The 14,360-nt window shown below is 41.1% G+C and overlaps 1 protein-coding gene and 1 long non-coding RNA gene across 3 annotated transcripts in view; one reads left to right on the forward strand and one right to left on the reverse strand.

Moving 5' to 3' along the window:
• The window catches only part of TAF1B (TATA-box binding protein associated factor, RNA polymerase I subunit B), a 63,925-nt gene extending 52,089 nt beyond the window's left edge, over positions 1 to 11,836 (reverse strand). Inside the window, exons 1-5 of one of the 2 annotated variants that reach the window (XM_077844164.1) lie at positions 11,696 to 11,836; positions 9,900 to 9,998; positions 6,932 to 7,019; positions 4,531 to 4,628; positions 2,602 to 2,697 (exon numbers count right to left, since the gene is read on the reverse strand). In XM_077844164.1, coding sequence (XP_077700290.1) covers positions 2,602 to 2,697; positions 4,531 to 4,628; positions 6,932 to 7,019; positions 9,900 to 9,998; positions 11,696 to 11,713 — 399 coding nt within the window. In that variant the 5' untranslated portion in view covers positions 11,714 to 11,836. Of the gene's footprint in view, positions 1 to 2,601; positions 2,698 to 4,530; positions 4,629 to 6,931; positions 7,020 to 9,899; positions 9,999 to 11,695 lie in introns of those variants that run through there. The other variant, XM_077844165.1, reaches the window with a different exon arrangement.
• On the forward strand, positions 11,693 to 13,540 carry LOC144281278 (uncharacterized). Its single transcript, XR_013349819.1, has 2 exons — positions 11,693 to 12,302; positions 12,881 to 13,540. It is a non-coding gene; the product is annotated as an uncharacterized LOC144281278 (long non-coding RNA).
• The last annotated feature ends 820 nt before the right edge of the window (positions 13,541 to 14,360 follow it).

The following is a 14,360-nucleotide window of genomic DNA, read 5'->3' on the forward strand; positions in this document are numbered from 1 at the left end:
GGTTTGTCTCCTTCTGATTTATTTCATCTTATTTTATTTTTTCCTTCATTCCCTGTGATCCTTTTTGTTTCTTAAATTCCACATATGAGTGAGATCATATAATAATTGTCTTTCTCTGATTGGCTTATTCCACTTAGCATAATATCCTCTAGTTCCATCCATGTCATTGCAAATGGCAAGATTTCTCCTTTTTGCTGGCTAATATTCCATTTTATATATATATATACACACACACACACACACACACACACCCCACAACTTCTTTATCCATTCATCTGTTGATGGACATATAGACTCTTTCCATAGTTTGGCTATTGTGGACACTGTTTCTATAAACATTGGGGTGAAGGTGCTCCTTCAGATTGCTACATTTGTATCTTTGGGGTAAATCCCTAGTAGTGCAACTGTTAGGTCATAGGATAGCTCTATTTTCAACTTTTTGAGGAACCTCCATACTGCTTTCCAGAGTGGCTGTACTAGCTTGCATTCCCACCAACAATCTAAAAGAGCTCCCCTTTCTCTGAATCCTTGCCAGCAACTGTTGTTTCCTGGCTTATTAATTTTAGCCATTCTGACTGGGGTGAGGTGGTATCTCATTGTGGTTTTGATTTGTATTTCCCTGATGATGAGTGATGTTGAGCATTTTTTCATGTGCCTATGGCCATTCGTATGTCTTCTTTAAAGAAATATCTTGTTCATATCTTTTGCCCATTTCTTGATTGGATTATTTGTTCTCTGGGTGTTGAGTTTGATTAAGTTCTCAAGATTTTGGATACCAGCCCTTAATCTGAAAAGACATTTGCAAATATCTTCTCCCATTCTGTCAGTTGTCCTTTGGTTTTGTCGACTGTTTCCTTTGCTGTGCAAAAGCTTTTTATATTGATAAAGTCCGAATAATTCATTTTTGCCTTTGTTTCCCTTGCCTTTAGAGAGGTATCTAGCAAGAAGTTGCTGCAGCTGAGATCACAGGGGCTGCTGCCTGTGTTCTCCTCTAGGATTTTGATGGAGTCCTGTCTCTCATTTAGCCCTTTCATCCATCTTGAGTCTTTTATGTATGGTGTAAGAAAATGGTCCAGTTTCATTCTTCTGCATGTGACTGTCCAATTTTCCCAATACCATTTGTTGAAGAGACTTTTTTCCATTGGATATTCTTTCCTGCTTTGTCAAAGATTAGTTGACCATAGAACTGAGAGTCCATTTCTGGGTTCTCTATTCTGTTCCATTGATCTGTGTCCATTTTAGTGCCGGTACCATACTGAAGACTAAGCTTCTAACTTAAAGTACGTGCTCCTTTATCCTTTCAAAAGAGAATATATTCAAAGTAGCTATACTCTTTGATAAAAATTATATTAACAATTTGTTTATCAGGTTAAAATTTTGCTTAGTGCTTATTTATTCCTCAAGAAGATTTTAGTGTGGGGGTGGCTCAGTTAGGCATCTGCCTTTGACTCAGGTCATGGGATCGAGTTCTGCATCAGGCTCAGAGCTCAGCGAGGAGTCTGCTTCTCCTCTCCCTCTGCCCTCCTCCCCAGGTCCCTACATCTGTTCATGTTTGCGCTCTCTTGTGTAGTCTCTCTAGCATAGTAAAATCTTAAAAAAAAGAGAAGATTTTAGTGATACTAATATTACCTTAGACAGATGTTTATTCAAGTTAACAAAATCTTTTTAAATATCTTAACCTAAAAAAAAAATAAATAAATAAATAAATAAATAAATAAATAAATATCTTAACCTAAAAATGTTAAAATGTCAAAGAGAATTCCAGGTTCTGATTCAAATTTTCTATGTGCTAGGCAAACCCCCAGTATACAAATATAACCAACCAATACCTTAACTATGTAATTCTAAAGATCAGAATTTTTAATAAAGATTTTATTTACTTATTTGAGAGAAAGAGAGTGTGAGTGCAAAAGGGGGAGGAGGGGCAGAGGGAGAAGGACAAGCAGATTCCCCACTGGGCAGGGAGCCTGACATGGGGCTCAATCCCAGTCCCCCAGGATCATGATGTGCGCTGAAGGCAGATGCTTAACCAACTGAGCCGGCTAGGCACCCCAAGATCATATTAGTTTATCAAACTTGCCTTTTTCACCAGTGGAATCCTCTCCTACCCCCAAATAAAACTTCCTATGATATACTCATAAAGTAGTTAAAAGCAAACTAAAAATATAAATGCTTTGGAGGATGTGGGAGGGGGTGATGAACCAGCCAGACTTATTTTTCTTCACATAAAGACCGCTGAGTAGAGAGAACAAGCTGAATCATGAAATATGAGGTAGTGGATATTCCAAGCAAAAGGAAAAACATGCAAAAACAAAACATTTTAATACTACAATAGAAATTCCTTAAGTTTCTACTTAGAAGTTAACTACAAATTTCTTTGTTTCAACTAGTCGAATTAGAAGTCAAAATTAGAAAAAAAAAAAGAAGTCAAAATTAGTTCCAATGTCTAGATCAATAACCCTGTCCTTCTAGACTATGAGAGAAACCTCTTCATTGATAATTCTGACAAGCATCATAAATCCAGATGAAGATGAACTTGTCTTCATCTCTATCTCACACTAGGAATATCTTTTCATCCTGCTTCTCAGACTTGTGACTTACCGTAGCTTTTCTTTTACTGGTATAAACTGGGTTTTTACAATACGCCTGCTTGCTCTTCTGAAGGTAGCGCTTCCAAAAATTATGTAAAACTTCATTCTAAGATAGAAGGGACAAGAGTGGTGATTCAGGTTATGACAAATACACTGATACATCTATACCACCTGTATTTTATATATTGCCCTCTATCTAAATGTATTCTTAGCTTTCTTACCTACTTTTCTGAAAAAGAATTATCATTACAAAATCAGGTATATGCGAAATAGTGAATAAATTCTTAGTGAATAAATTCTTCATTCTTCCCTTCCTTTTGCACATTTAGTATATTGAAAATGAGAGAAAGAAAGTAACTTATCTGTAACTACACGTCTAGTTAGAGGCAAAGCTGCTACTAGGTCCAAGTGGAAGTAAAATAAGATAACAAAACAACTTTTCTATTTATTCATCACCTCCTAGGTAAGAGGCATCCATTAGTTCTAATACAATACTGCAAGAGAGCTACTATCTCCTTTTTACCACCAAAGAAACTGAGTAAATTGGCCACAATGACCCAGCCAATAAGTAGAAAATCCATGAATAAGATTTGAAGCCAGTTTTGATTCCTGAGCCTGTGTTCTTAGCGTAATGCCATTCCTGTGCTATTGGAATGGTCAGGTCTAAACAGTTATATTCATTGGCTAATTTTAGACAAACCATTTTCAGGATTAACCCTGATGAAGTATGTAGAAAACTATACAGGAGTAAACCTACTGTAATTATTTGGTATAACCATACGAAATTATAAATTAAAAAGCATTTATAACATAGGATGACTTGAAACAAACCAGATTCACAAACCCCCAGACTACCACCATGGGTGCCATCTGGTCTCATGTTTTGTATTTTTAATTCCTATAATACTTCTCAGGGTAGGCCCAGAGTCCTTTTAGGCCATGCATTGATCTTGCCCCAAACACTGATTTGAACAGCAAAGGCTCCTTTACAAATCTTTCCTTGGTCACTTCAGTGCCAATTGATCTTTCTGCCTTCTCTTTCCCCTTAATGTCACTTATGAGCACATCGTTCTATCATTTCATGTTTACTCATTCCAGGTATACATTAAAAAAAACCCTCTCTCCAACTAGGCTGGATCTCTTAGAGCCTGGTTTCCAATAATGGGCATGAAGCAAGTGTATGATGACCACTTGCTGCTAAATAACTAGCTTTTTAAAGAATTCCTGAAATGGTTTCAACCGGATGAAAAAACATGAAATTCACACAATAGCAGAGATACTGTGCTACTCTGGAGGGGCAGCAAAGTCCAAATGTGTACTCTGGACCAGCAGCATCAGTGTCAGCTGGGAACTTGTTAGAAATGCAAATTCTTGGGCCCTACTCCAGACCTATTGAATCAGAAACTCTAGAATGAGGTTCAGTAATCTGTGGTTTAACCAGCCTTCCAGGTGATTCTGATACACATTCAAGGTTGAGAACCAGTGGTTTAATGTATCACTCCCCGAAGTACATTCTAGAACTCAAGTCCTAATAGATGCTACATTATATACACACACTACAGGATTTTGTTCTCAAACTGTGAATACTGCACACTATACCCTGAGCAATCAAACAAGCACATTAACACACAAAAGACACCAAAAAGGCTGCAAAGTTATTTGTTTTACTTTATTTAACCCATTGTTTCCTAAATTTCTAAAGAGTAAAACGTTTTTTATTTTCTTTTGGTTGTATTGCTTATTTATATCCTGTAGAACACACTTTGGGAATCAGTGATCTTAAAAAAGAATTAAAGCCAAAACACAAAAAAAGGAAAAGATTTTTCCAGTAGCCCTAGTGTCATTACTGATAGCCATACTTTTCTCCTTAGTTTCATTCTAAATCTTACTGTTCTTCAAACAAAACATAAAGCTAATACCTAGGCACAAATGGACTTACCTTTAATTCTGGGCCTACTCCAAGGGTCTTTAAGGCTTCTGCTTGTTGATAAAGTATCTGCTGAAAACCTTCACACACATACCAATCCCAGCCTTTCTCTAAATAACAAATAACATGTTTCAGACATTTGTACTCCTATTTATTAATATGCTACTACATAGTTACAACCGTGCTTTACACATTACAGCTAGGATTGTTTTGTATTCCTGAAGAGGGTTTCCATCCTTACACTCTCTTGGCTCCAATCCAGCAAATATGTACACAAATGCTGAAGCTAAACTCCATTTTTAGAATTTTTCAGATTTTAAATATTTTAAATTATCTATAATTTTTCTAAAATATTAATGTAATTACAAGGTAGAAAAATGAATAGTCACCATGTTAAAAAATTAAATAAGCTTTAAAAGTGTGTACTCAACGATGAAGTATATCGTACTGGATAATACCCAGCAGAATCCTGAAGGAAAGCATGCTCAACACTCAGCCTTTGCTTCTCTCCTCCTCTGTTCCAACTCACAAAGAAAGGAAACAATGAGTATTTGGATAATGAATGAACAAAAACCAAGATGTGATGGTCCAAGAGTACAAGAAAGGGCAATAAGAACATTCAGACAAAATAAACTATTTGATGGCACTCTGCTTTTCTGGAAACAGTTCCAGTATAGAGGGAGATATTGGGAGCAGGAAACTAATACTTACTGGGACCTGCCTAGGCATCAAGTATGTACTAGGTATTTTAAATAAGTTATTTTCTTTAATCTGCAATAAAACCATATGAGATTGTGAAGAAATATGCCACCACCAGACAGAGCTACATGTTTAAAGAGAACTACAAGTTAAAGAAAAATATTAAAATCTGTTAAGACCCTAATGTAGTACCCCTCCCTGCTGGATAAATGTTACAACTCTTTGAAAAACATACTATCGACACCTTTAGCACGTAGCTTATGAAGTCTATTACTAGGACTCCAAGATCCCCTCTCCACTGCAGAATGTCATAGGACTCTTCTTCCCTATCCTGTGACTACCTCAATTTCTTGGGTTGTATATGAGTGAAAGAGGAAACCTCTAATTTTCATGCATTCTGAATGTGAGGAAGTTTAAACTTCTCAAACTGTATACCTGTGCACTCTTCTTCCAGAACACTACTCTTACAAACTGGTAAAGTTGTATTATAAATTCTGAGTTTTTGTTTTACATAACAAATCGTATTACCATCCTCATTTTAAAGATAAGAAACTATGCAGGGTCAAGTAAGTTGAATCTAAGCCAGTTGATAGCTAATTTGAAGCATCTAAATTTCCTGCAGCAATTAAAGTTGAAACTATACATTTTAATTAAGTCAAATCCAAATTAATCAAGTTATACTCTAATAAAATTTAATTAAAAATTAACCAGCCTAATAAAAATAGTCACTATTAAAAGGTTAAACAGAAATAATAAACATTCAGGCATTCTCTCTGCTATTCTATTAAGAATACCAGTGTATTTCACATAGATATTTCACTAACACTTATATATCTAGGTTTCATGTGTGTGCAAACTGAAAGCTACCTCCTCTACAAGAATCCACCACCCTCATTAGCCTGGTTCCATACTGGAGAATCTGGCCCTAGATAGTTACAGAAACAAAAAGCATCAGTTAGACTTTACCTCAGATTCTTCTGTATAATGGTCATTCTATGTACTCACTGGATTAATGAAGTCGATTACCTTTAAAAAGCACACCCATGTTGAGGTTATTTTAAGGAAAATAATTTTCCTATTTTAATAGAGTGTATTCAAAATTCAATGTGAGAAGTGGATTTCTATAAGTTGAACATCATGTTGAACTTGTCTAACTTGACAATTCCATGCTCAAATCATTTTAGAAAGCATCTTAGAAGCACAGAAAATCATATTCTTAATAGATGACACAGAACAGAGAAACATATGTCAACAGATAAGAAGGAATACACTCCATTATCATTTTTTGCATAATAGTTGCTCCACTGGAAAAGCAACTCACAACCATAATCAGGATAAAAACAGGATATGCTTAAAGACATTTACTTCCAATTTTACCATCAACAATTACTCATTTTAATTCCACTTTGGATGACCTGTTTACAAATTTGGCAACTTCTTGACAATCTATTTAAAATTCTACGGGACACCTGGGTGGCTCAGCTGTTGAGCATCTGCCTTTGGCTCAGGGCATGATCCCGGAGTCCCAGGATCGAGTCCCACACCAAGCTTCCTGCATGGAGCCTGCTCCTCCCTCTGCCTATGTCTCTGCCTCTGTGTGTGTGTGTGTGTGTGTGTGTGTGTGTGTGTTTGTCTCATGAATAAATAAATATTTTTTAAAAATAAAATAAAATTCCATTGCATATCCCTAAGCACGTATAAAGAAAGGGCTTACCAAATTTTCTTTTTCTTTTAAGTCCCCGGTTGATGGCTTGTATTTTAGTATTAGGAATATCCCCAGTGTTTATAACTTCCTTAGATCGCTGCAGGAAACAAACAAACCATTAAAAAGTAGTTTTACATCTCCCTAAATAAATTTCCAAGCACGCTCTTGGAAGCATAATGAACCAAACTGCAGGACCAAGGACAGTAACATTCTGGTTAACCTTTATTTTGCTTTTTCATTCAAAATTTTTCACTACTCAAAACAGTACCTGGAACACAGTAAACACTAAATAAAAGTCTGATAAATGAATACTTATTTATTTATTTATTTATTTATTTATTTATTTACTCACTCACTTTTTTTTTACTCACTCTTTTATTTTAAATCACTTTAAAATAAAACCTGAAGTTAAAATCAAATTTTTTCCCTTTTTCCACCATCCAACCACACTCTGGAATTAAGAGAACTGTATTTTTTGTAACCAGCAATGCCTATGTTACATACAGATTCATTTTATCCTGCTTTTCTATGTATTTGAATAATATAGTTTTCATTTCTGAAATTATAAAAGTACTACTTTTTATTTTTAACCAAACCTACACAATTTTAGAATGACTGAATAGGGACTATAACTCATCCCATAGTCTTCAACTCCAAGTGCTCTCAAGAGCTGCTGCCTAAGATTCTGCCTCTCTCATAACCAAAATATAAAAGAATTAAGTCTTGGGCTAGTATCCAAGATCTATAAAGAACTTATTAAACTCAATAGCAAGGAAACAAACAATCTCGGGGTCATGAGATCAAGCTCCACATCGGGCGCTGTGCTCAGCCAGGAGTCTGCTGGAGTGGAGATTCTCTCCCTCTGCCCCCTCCCCCTGCTTGTACTCTCTCCCTCTCTCTAAAATAAATAAGTAAATTTCACAAAAAAGAAAAGAATGCTTCTTTCTTGACAAGTTACTCTATACAGGTTCTCTTTCAAATGTAGAACTCGGTAGTCCAGTAGTATTAAGATCTTTCAAGTTAAAATGCAGTAGATTTTATCATTTAGAATCAAATAGGAACATTATCAAAGACAGAAATAAAAGAGGCAATTAGTTAATGTAGTTTAATTTCTACAAAAATAGCACGCTGACTTCATCTACTAATGGCAAACAGTCCAATTAGACACAATCTTCCTTCACTACCTTTACATTTGCATTGCTGCTACAAAAACAACCCTGGGTAAAACTGCTAGTGCCTTACATGCATCAAAGCAAAGAGGATCAAACTGCATATATTTAAAGTGTATGCATTGGGGCCCCTAGGTGGTTCAGTCACTTGAGCGTCTGACTCTTGGTTTTGGCTCAAGTCATGACCTCAGGGTCATGGGATCAGGCCCCAATATGCTGAGTAAGGAGTCTGCTTGAGAATCTCCCTCTGTCCCTCCCCCACTAGTGTTCCACACACTCTTTCCCTCTCTCTTGAAAATAAATAAATCTAAAAACTAAATAAAGTGCAAGGGCACCTGAGTGGCTCAGTCGGTTAACTGTCTGCCTTCGGCACAGGTCATGGTGCCAGGGTCCTGGGATTGAGTCCCACATCCGGCTGCCTGACCAGCAGAGTATTTCTCCCTCTGCCTCTCCACAACCCGCCCCCCCCAGCAGCCATGTTCTCTCTTAAATAAATAAATAAAATCTTTAAAATAAATAAAGTATATGAGTTAATGTGTATATGTATGCATATTCATGTATCTATACAAATACATACATATCTATACATCTTTACAAAACCATCACCATAATCAATGAAATATCCACCATCCACAAAATTTCACTGTGCTAGCATCTTTTTAATATTCTGTGCAACTTAAATGAAGCAGGCACAACAACTTCAGCTGCCTACTGAAGAACAAGGATTGTTTCAAGAAAAGCTCTGTATAAGAAACAAAGTATATTAGGCACTTTCCCCAAAGGAAATTTTTTTTTTTTTTTTTTAGTTTTTTTATATATTATGCCCAAGTTTTCAGTTGTTTAAAGTAGGAAAATAAATCTAGTCCCTGCTACTCCATCTTGGCCAAAAGCAGAAGTCTACACAGTTACTTTTATCTGTCTCAAATTTGCCTTTCTTAAGTCTATGTGGTAAATGTAATATTTGTTCTTTCCTGGCTTTGGAGACTTTGAGCAAATCTTTTTCCAAAGTGGAGCCCTGGCATGTTTACCTGTCCAATAGCTGACTGTCCACACCCTTGATTATTTTGGTTATATTGCCCTGAATGTGTGGTGATTAGAACAGGACCTAAAACTCACTCCCAGTGTGAAGGGGGCCTCATTTACCAAGGTTATATCAGACAGTATGACAATCTCTAGTGTAAGAGGCAGGTGTGATGGGGTAAAATGAGCACTGTAGTCACAAGACTCAGGTTCACGTCCTGGCTCAACACTTTATACTTGTGTGACTTTGGCAATCTCATTCAACTCCTGAGCCTTACTTGCCCCATCCATGGATTGGCATGGTACTATATCTCACAGGTGTTTATGAGGAGGAAATGAAATAATGAATAAGACTTTGTAATTTCTAAAGTACTGTACAAAGATAAAATGATAATGAAGCATATTTCCAATATTCCCGTCTTCAATCTTTACAACATTTCATCTTCCAAACCTCTAAGCTACCACAACACATAAAAACTTATATAGGTATTAACAAATAAAGAGAAATGCATCACCTTATAAGTACAATTTTAATTATTTTCCCTTATATCACACAGTCTGAATCATGAAATTATTTATAAATGCAGCCCAACATCTTTTCAAAAACCCATCCTAAATCTAATTTACTCATTCCTTAACTCACGTGTAAACACTTGAAGACTACTTACGTTCTTGGAATTTGGGCAGTACATGAGTGACAATGATTATTTGGGAACTAGGCTACATATCAGGCTAAAATAGCAATTTTTAAAACATTAGCAGACTCATAAATGATCTATATTACTTACTTCTGTAACGTTGTGGCAAGAAGTGCAATAATATTTGCCTTCATCAGTAAGACCCCAGGAGACAGCAGCACACTGAGTACATCTTTCCTTGAACTCTTTCTATAGAATATAGAAAAGCTGTTACTATCAAGCCATATTCAACACACTGCACCTAAACCCTGCAGTTCTACTTAAAGGGTTCCCTGGAATTTTAACCTACAGATTAAAAGAAAAAAAGGAAGGAAGGAAGGAAGGAAGGAAGGAAGGAAGGAAGGAAGGAAGGAAGGAAGGGAGGGAGGGAGGGAGGGAGGGAGGGAGGAAGGGAAGGGAAGGAGGGAGGGAGTGAAGAAAGAAAAATGTATCCAAGAGATTAACTATAAACAAAGAGAAAGAAAGAAAAATGTATCCGAGAGATTAACTATAAACAAAGAGAATAGTTCAGTCTTTTGAATAGTTTGAAGTGGAATTAAATGATTTAAAAAGTTTCTAAAACACAGTGTGTGAAGGGGGAAAAAGAGGAAGAAAAGGTGGTAGGGGTAAAATGGGAAAAAAGGATGAGTTACTAAAACTGCAAAGTGCTGTGAGAAAAAAAAAGAGGACAAGATTTAAGTAAAGACAAAACCTTAAAAATAAAAACTGCAAACCATTTGGAACTTTCTCAATGATACTAGAAACACATACAGCAAAAGAACCAGATTTTTATTGGGGTTGTTCCGAGTTTCGATTTATTCATCCAGCAATATAAGGAGCATCACCTGTGTACGCACGAGGCATTTAACTAGGGGCCGGGGATTCAGCGGTGAGCAAAACAGACGTGATCTCTACTCACAGCAAACACGGGCTAATGGTGAGATACAGTCACTAATTTCATTAACCCAGCACGTACGGACGTTAGCCTCCATCATCCAACAAACATTTATTGAGCATCTATAACAAGTAAGGCCTTCTATCACCCTAAAGCTTCTGTACCTACACAGGCAGACCCTAAAAGGATGGGTCTTTGACCTTCTCTTTGATCTAATTGCCGAATACTCCTTTACCGCAGCACAAGAGAGCAGTGGTTGGCGCAGTGTGTCAACAACAACAAAAAGGAATGCGGAGGGGCACCTGGGTGGGTGGCTCAGGGCGTGACCCCGGGGGGTCCTGGGATCCAGTCTCGCATCAGGCCCCTCCCTGCAGGGAGCCTGCTGCTCCCTCTGCCTGTGTCTCTGCCTCTCTCTGTGTCTCTCTCTGTGAGTCTTGAATGAATGAATGAATGAATGAATGAATGAATGAATGAATGAATGAAATCTTTAAATAAATGAACCCGAATTTATTTCAACAACAATCAATAAATAAAATCTTTAAAAAAAAAAAACCGAACCCGAATTTATTTCAACAGGCCGGTGAAGTGTGCGGTGCCCGCGTCCTGATCACCTGGATAAATTACCCTGGAGAGTTTGGAATCACCGGACGGTGGCGGGGATGCCGAGGGACAGTTGCGGGTGGCTGGGGGGGGGGACTCAGGAGCCAGCCCGTCGGACCCGGCTCTCCCACGCCCACCCCGCCGTCCAAGGAAACTTGCGGGTGGCCCGGTCCAGAGGGGATGGGCCCGTGGGTGGCCACCCCATAAAACCCACAACTCCGTCCTCCTCCAGAAACACACCCACGTGGACGCCCGCCCCGCCCTCCCTCACCCCCACGCTCACCGGGCCCGAAACGCCGGCCTCTGTCCCCGAAGCGCGCGCCCCCCCCGCCCCGCCCCGCCCCGCCCCGGCCGCGCCAGCGCTTTCCCCGCCCCGCAGCCTTCCGCCTGCCCCGCTCCGGCCCGTGCTCACCGCCTCCTCCAGGTCCATAGCGGTGGTGGTGCCGCCGCCGCCGCCGCCGCCCCCCGGCCGGGCCCGTTACCCGGGCAGCGAGCGCAGCTTCCGGGAGCGCCGGAAGGGGCCCGCCGGGCGGAAACCCAGACCGCGGCTTGGGGTTCCGGGCGCCTGGGGCTGCGGGTTCGTCTCCGCGCGCTGCGGGGAGCAAGCCCCGCGCGCCCTGCAGCCCCAACCCAGGCTGCTCTCCTCCGCCCCGGCGACCGCCCTGCAGCCCACGTCGGAAGGAGGCCGCGCGCGCCTCCCGCTGAGCCCGCGGGGTCCCGGCGTGGACGCCGCCGCCCCGTCGGGCTTTCACAGGCGCGGGAGCGGCGTGGGCTCCGGGAGGGAGGCGCGCGCTCGCGGAGCTGGGCCCCGTGCAGGCCCCGTGTGGGCGCCCTGGGCCTCGGTTTCCCCCGCCGTCAGACTCGGCTACTGGCTGCCCCGGGTAGTTGGAAGCTGGGGGAGGAGTCTACACCGTCTGGCCCCTGCTTTCAGCCCGACGCTCGAGGGGAGAAGAGTCCGACCGGGGCAGAGGCAGAGGTGGAGAGAAGGCCAGGTCCGCGGGGGCTTGCGCAGGATGAAGGCGCGGGAGACCGCGGGAAGCTCGGACATTCTGGAGATGCGGGCTTCGAAGGGCCACGAGGATGCCCGACGGGCGGGAGGAGAGAGAGGCAGGGATGACCGCAGGGTCTCGGGCCTGAGCGGCCTGAGCGCCTGGGAGGGGTGAAGCCCGCCTGACGGAGCAGGGCCGGGCCGCGCGGGGACAGCGTGGGAATCGGGGAGAAGAGGAAGCAGGAGGCCCAGGTAGGATGAGAGGACAGCTTGATCAGGGAGCCGAGCGCTCCCAGGTGACGTCTGGACTGGGAATGCTCTCGGCCTCGATGGTATTTAAAGTCCTGAGACTTTCGAGATCATCAAGAGACTGGCTCTTCGCGGCGCCTGGGTGGCTCAGCGGTTGAGCATCTGCCTGCAGCCCAGGGCGTGACCTGGAGACCCAGATCGAGTCCCACATCGGGCTCCCTGCAGGGAGCCTGCTGCTCCCTCTGCCTGGGTCTCTCGTGAATTAAATAAATAAAATCTTAAAAAAAATAAAAATAAAAAAAGACACTGGCTCTTTATTCACTCACTCCTTATTTGCTTGTCTATTTATTTATTTCACAGTTATTCAACATCCACTCTACGCCAGGCACTGTGCCAGCTATTGGGAAATGAGAGGACAGAGTCCCTGCCTACAAGAGCCATCCAGTCCAGTGCAACAGTCGGTCACATTATTTTATCATGGCACTAGACAAGTGTTCTGTCCAGTTGTGTCACCCATGTCATTTGCCAGGCTTGCCTCTGTGCGACTTGAGACTCTTTCTGAAAAACCTTACCTATCTTTACAGCATTAAGGATTGTCCTAGAAACAGCTTGACCATAAGCCTTTTCTTTTCTTTTTTTTAAAGATTTTATTTTATTTATTCATGGGAGAGAGAGAGGCAGAGACACAGGCAGAGGGAGAAGCAGGCTCCCTGCAGGGGGCCCGAGGTGAGAGTCTATCAGGGTCTCCAGGATCATGCCCTGGGCCGAAGGCAGGCACTAAACCGCCAAGCCACCCAGAGATCCCCCAGCCTTTTATTTTCTAGATCAGCCCTGATTTTAAAATGTTGAAATGTTAGAACAGGAAGTGACAGTACTGAATGCGCTACTAAAGAGTTAAGGCATTGAACTAAAATATGAGACCAGGAATCTTTGTCTTTTTGTTTATTGCTATATATCCAGGGCCTGGAACAGTACTTAGCTCACAGGATGCGATCAATAAATATTTGTTGACTGGGTGAATGACTTTGTAAGATGTTCATGTATATGCAAAATAGTTTAAATAGATGACATACCTTGATTTAAGACTTTGGTCTGGGGGTGCCTAGGTGGCTCAGTGGTTAAGCCTCCAGACCTTAAGGCCCAGGGCATGATCCTGGAGTCCTGGGATCGAGTCCCACATCGGGCTCCCTGCATGGAGCCTGCTTCTCCCTCTGTCTCTGCCTCTGTCTCTCTGTCTCTCTCTCTATCTCTCTCTGTGTGTCTCTCATGAAAAAATAAATAAAATCTTTTTTTAAAAAAAGACTTTGGACTGTGGTTGCACAGAAATGAGTCACAGAGTTTTCCAGCCATTTTTCACAGAAAATTGAGTGTTTTAAAAGAGCAAAGTCAGCCCTTTAGAAGAAAATGTTTTCATAGCCTATAAGACTTATAGGAGGATTTTAACAGACAAGCTTTAGTACGCAGTTCTTAAAACTCTGGCTCAGGTGGCCATTTTTGTCCAATTGACACAATTTTTTATGTGTAATAGAAATGATCAGTGGTGGAAGCACTCAGTGAGCTGGACTCCACCTTATGCTGCAGGTGAGCATGAATGTGTTTTTTGTTTTTTGTTTTTTTAGGATTTTTTTTTATCCATTTGACAGACAGAGTGAGAAAGTATTGGGGCTGGGGGCAGAAGGAGACTTCCCACTGAGCAGTGAGCCTACTCAGAGATGAGCTAGATCCTGGGACTCAGAGAGCACAGCCTGAGCCAAATGCAGACACTTAACCAACTGAGTCACCCAGGCACCTCATGGGTAAATTTCTGAAGAACAGTTGAGCTATATACAGGTGATATGGT

Source organism: Canis aureus, chromosome 12, assembly GCF_053574225.1.
Source record: "Canis aureus isolate CA01 chromosome 12, VMU_Caureus_v.1.0, whole genome shotgun sequence".
Taxonomy (NCBI): Eukaryota; Metazoa; Chordata; class Mammalia; order Carnivora; family Canidae; genus Canis; species Canis aureus.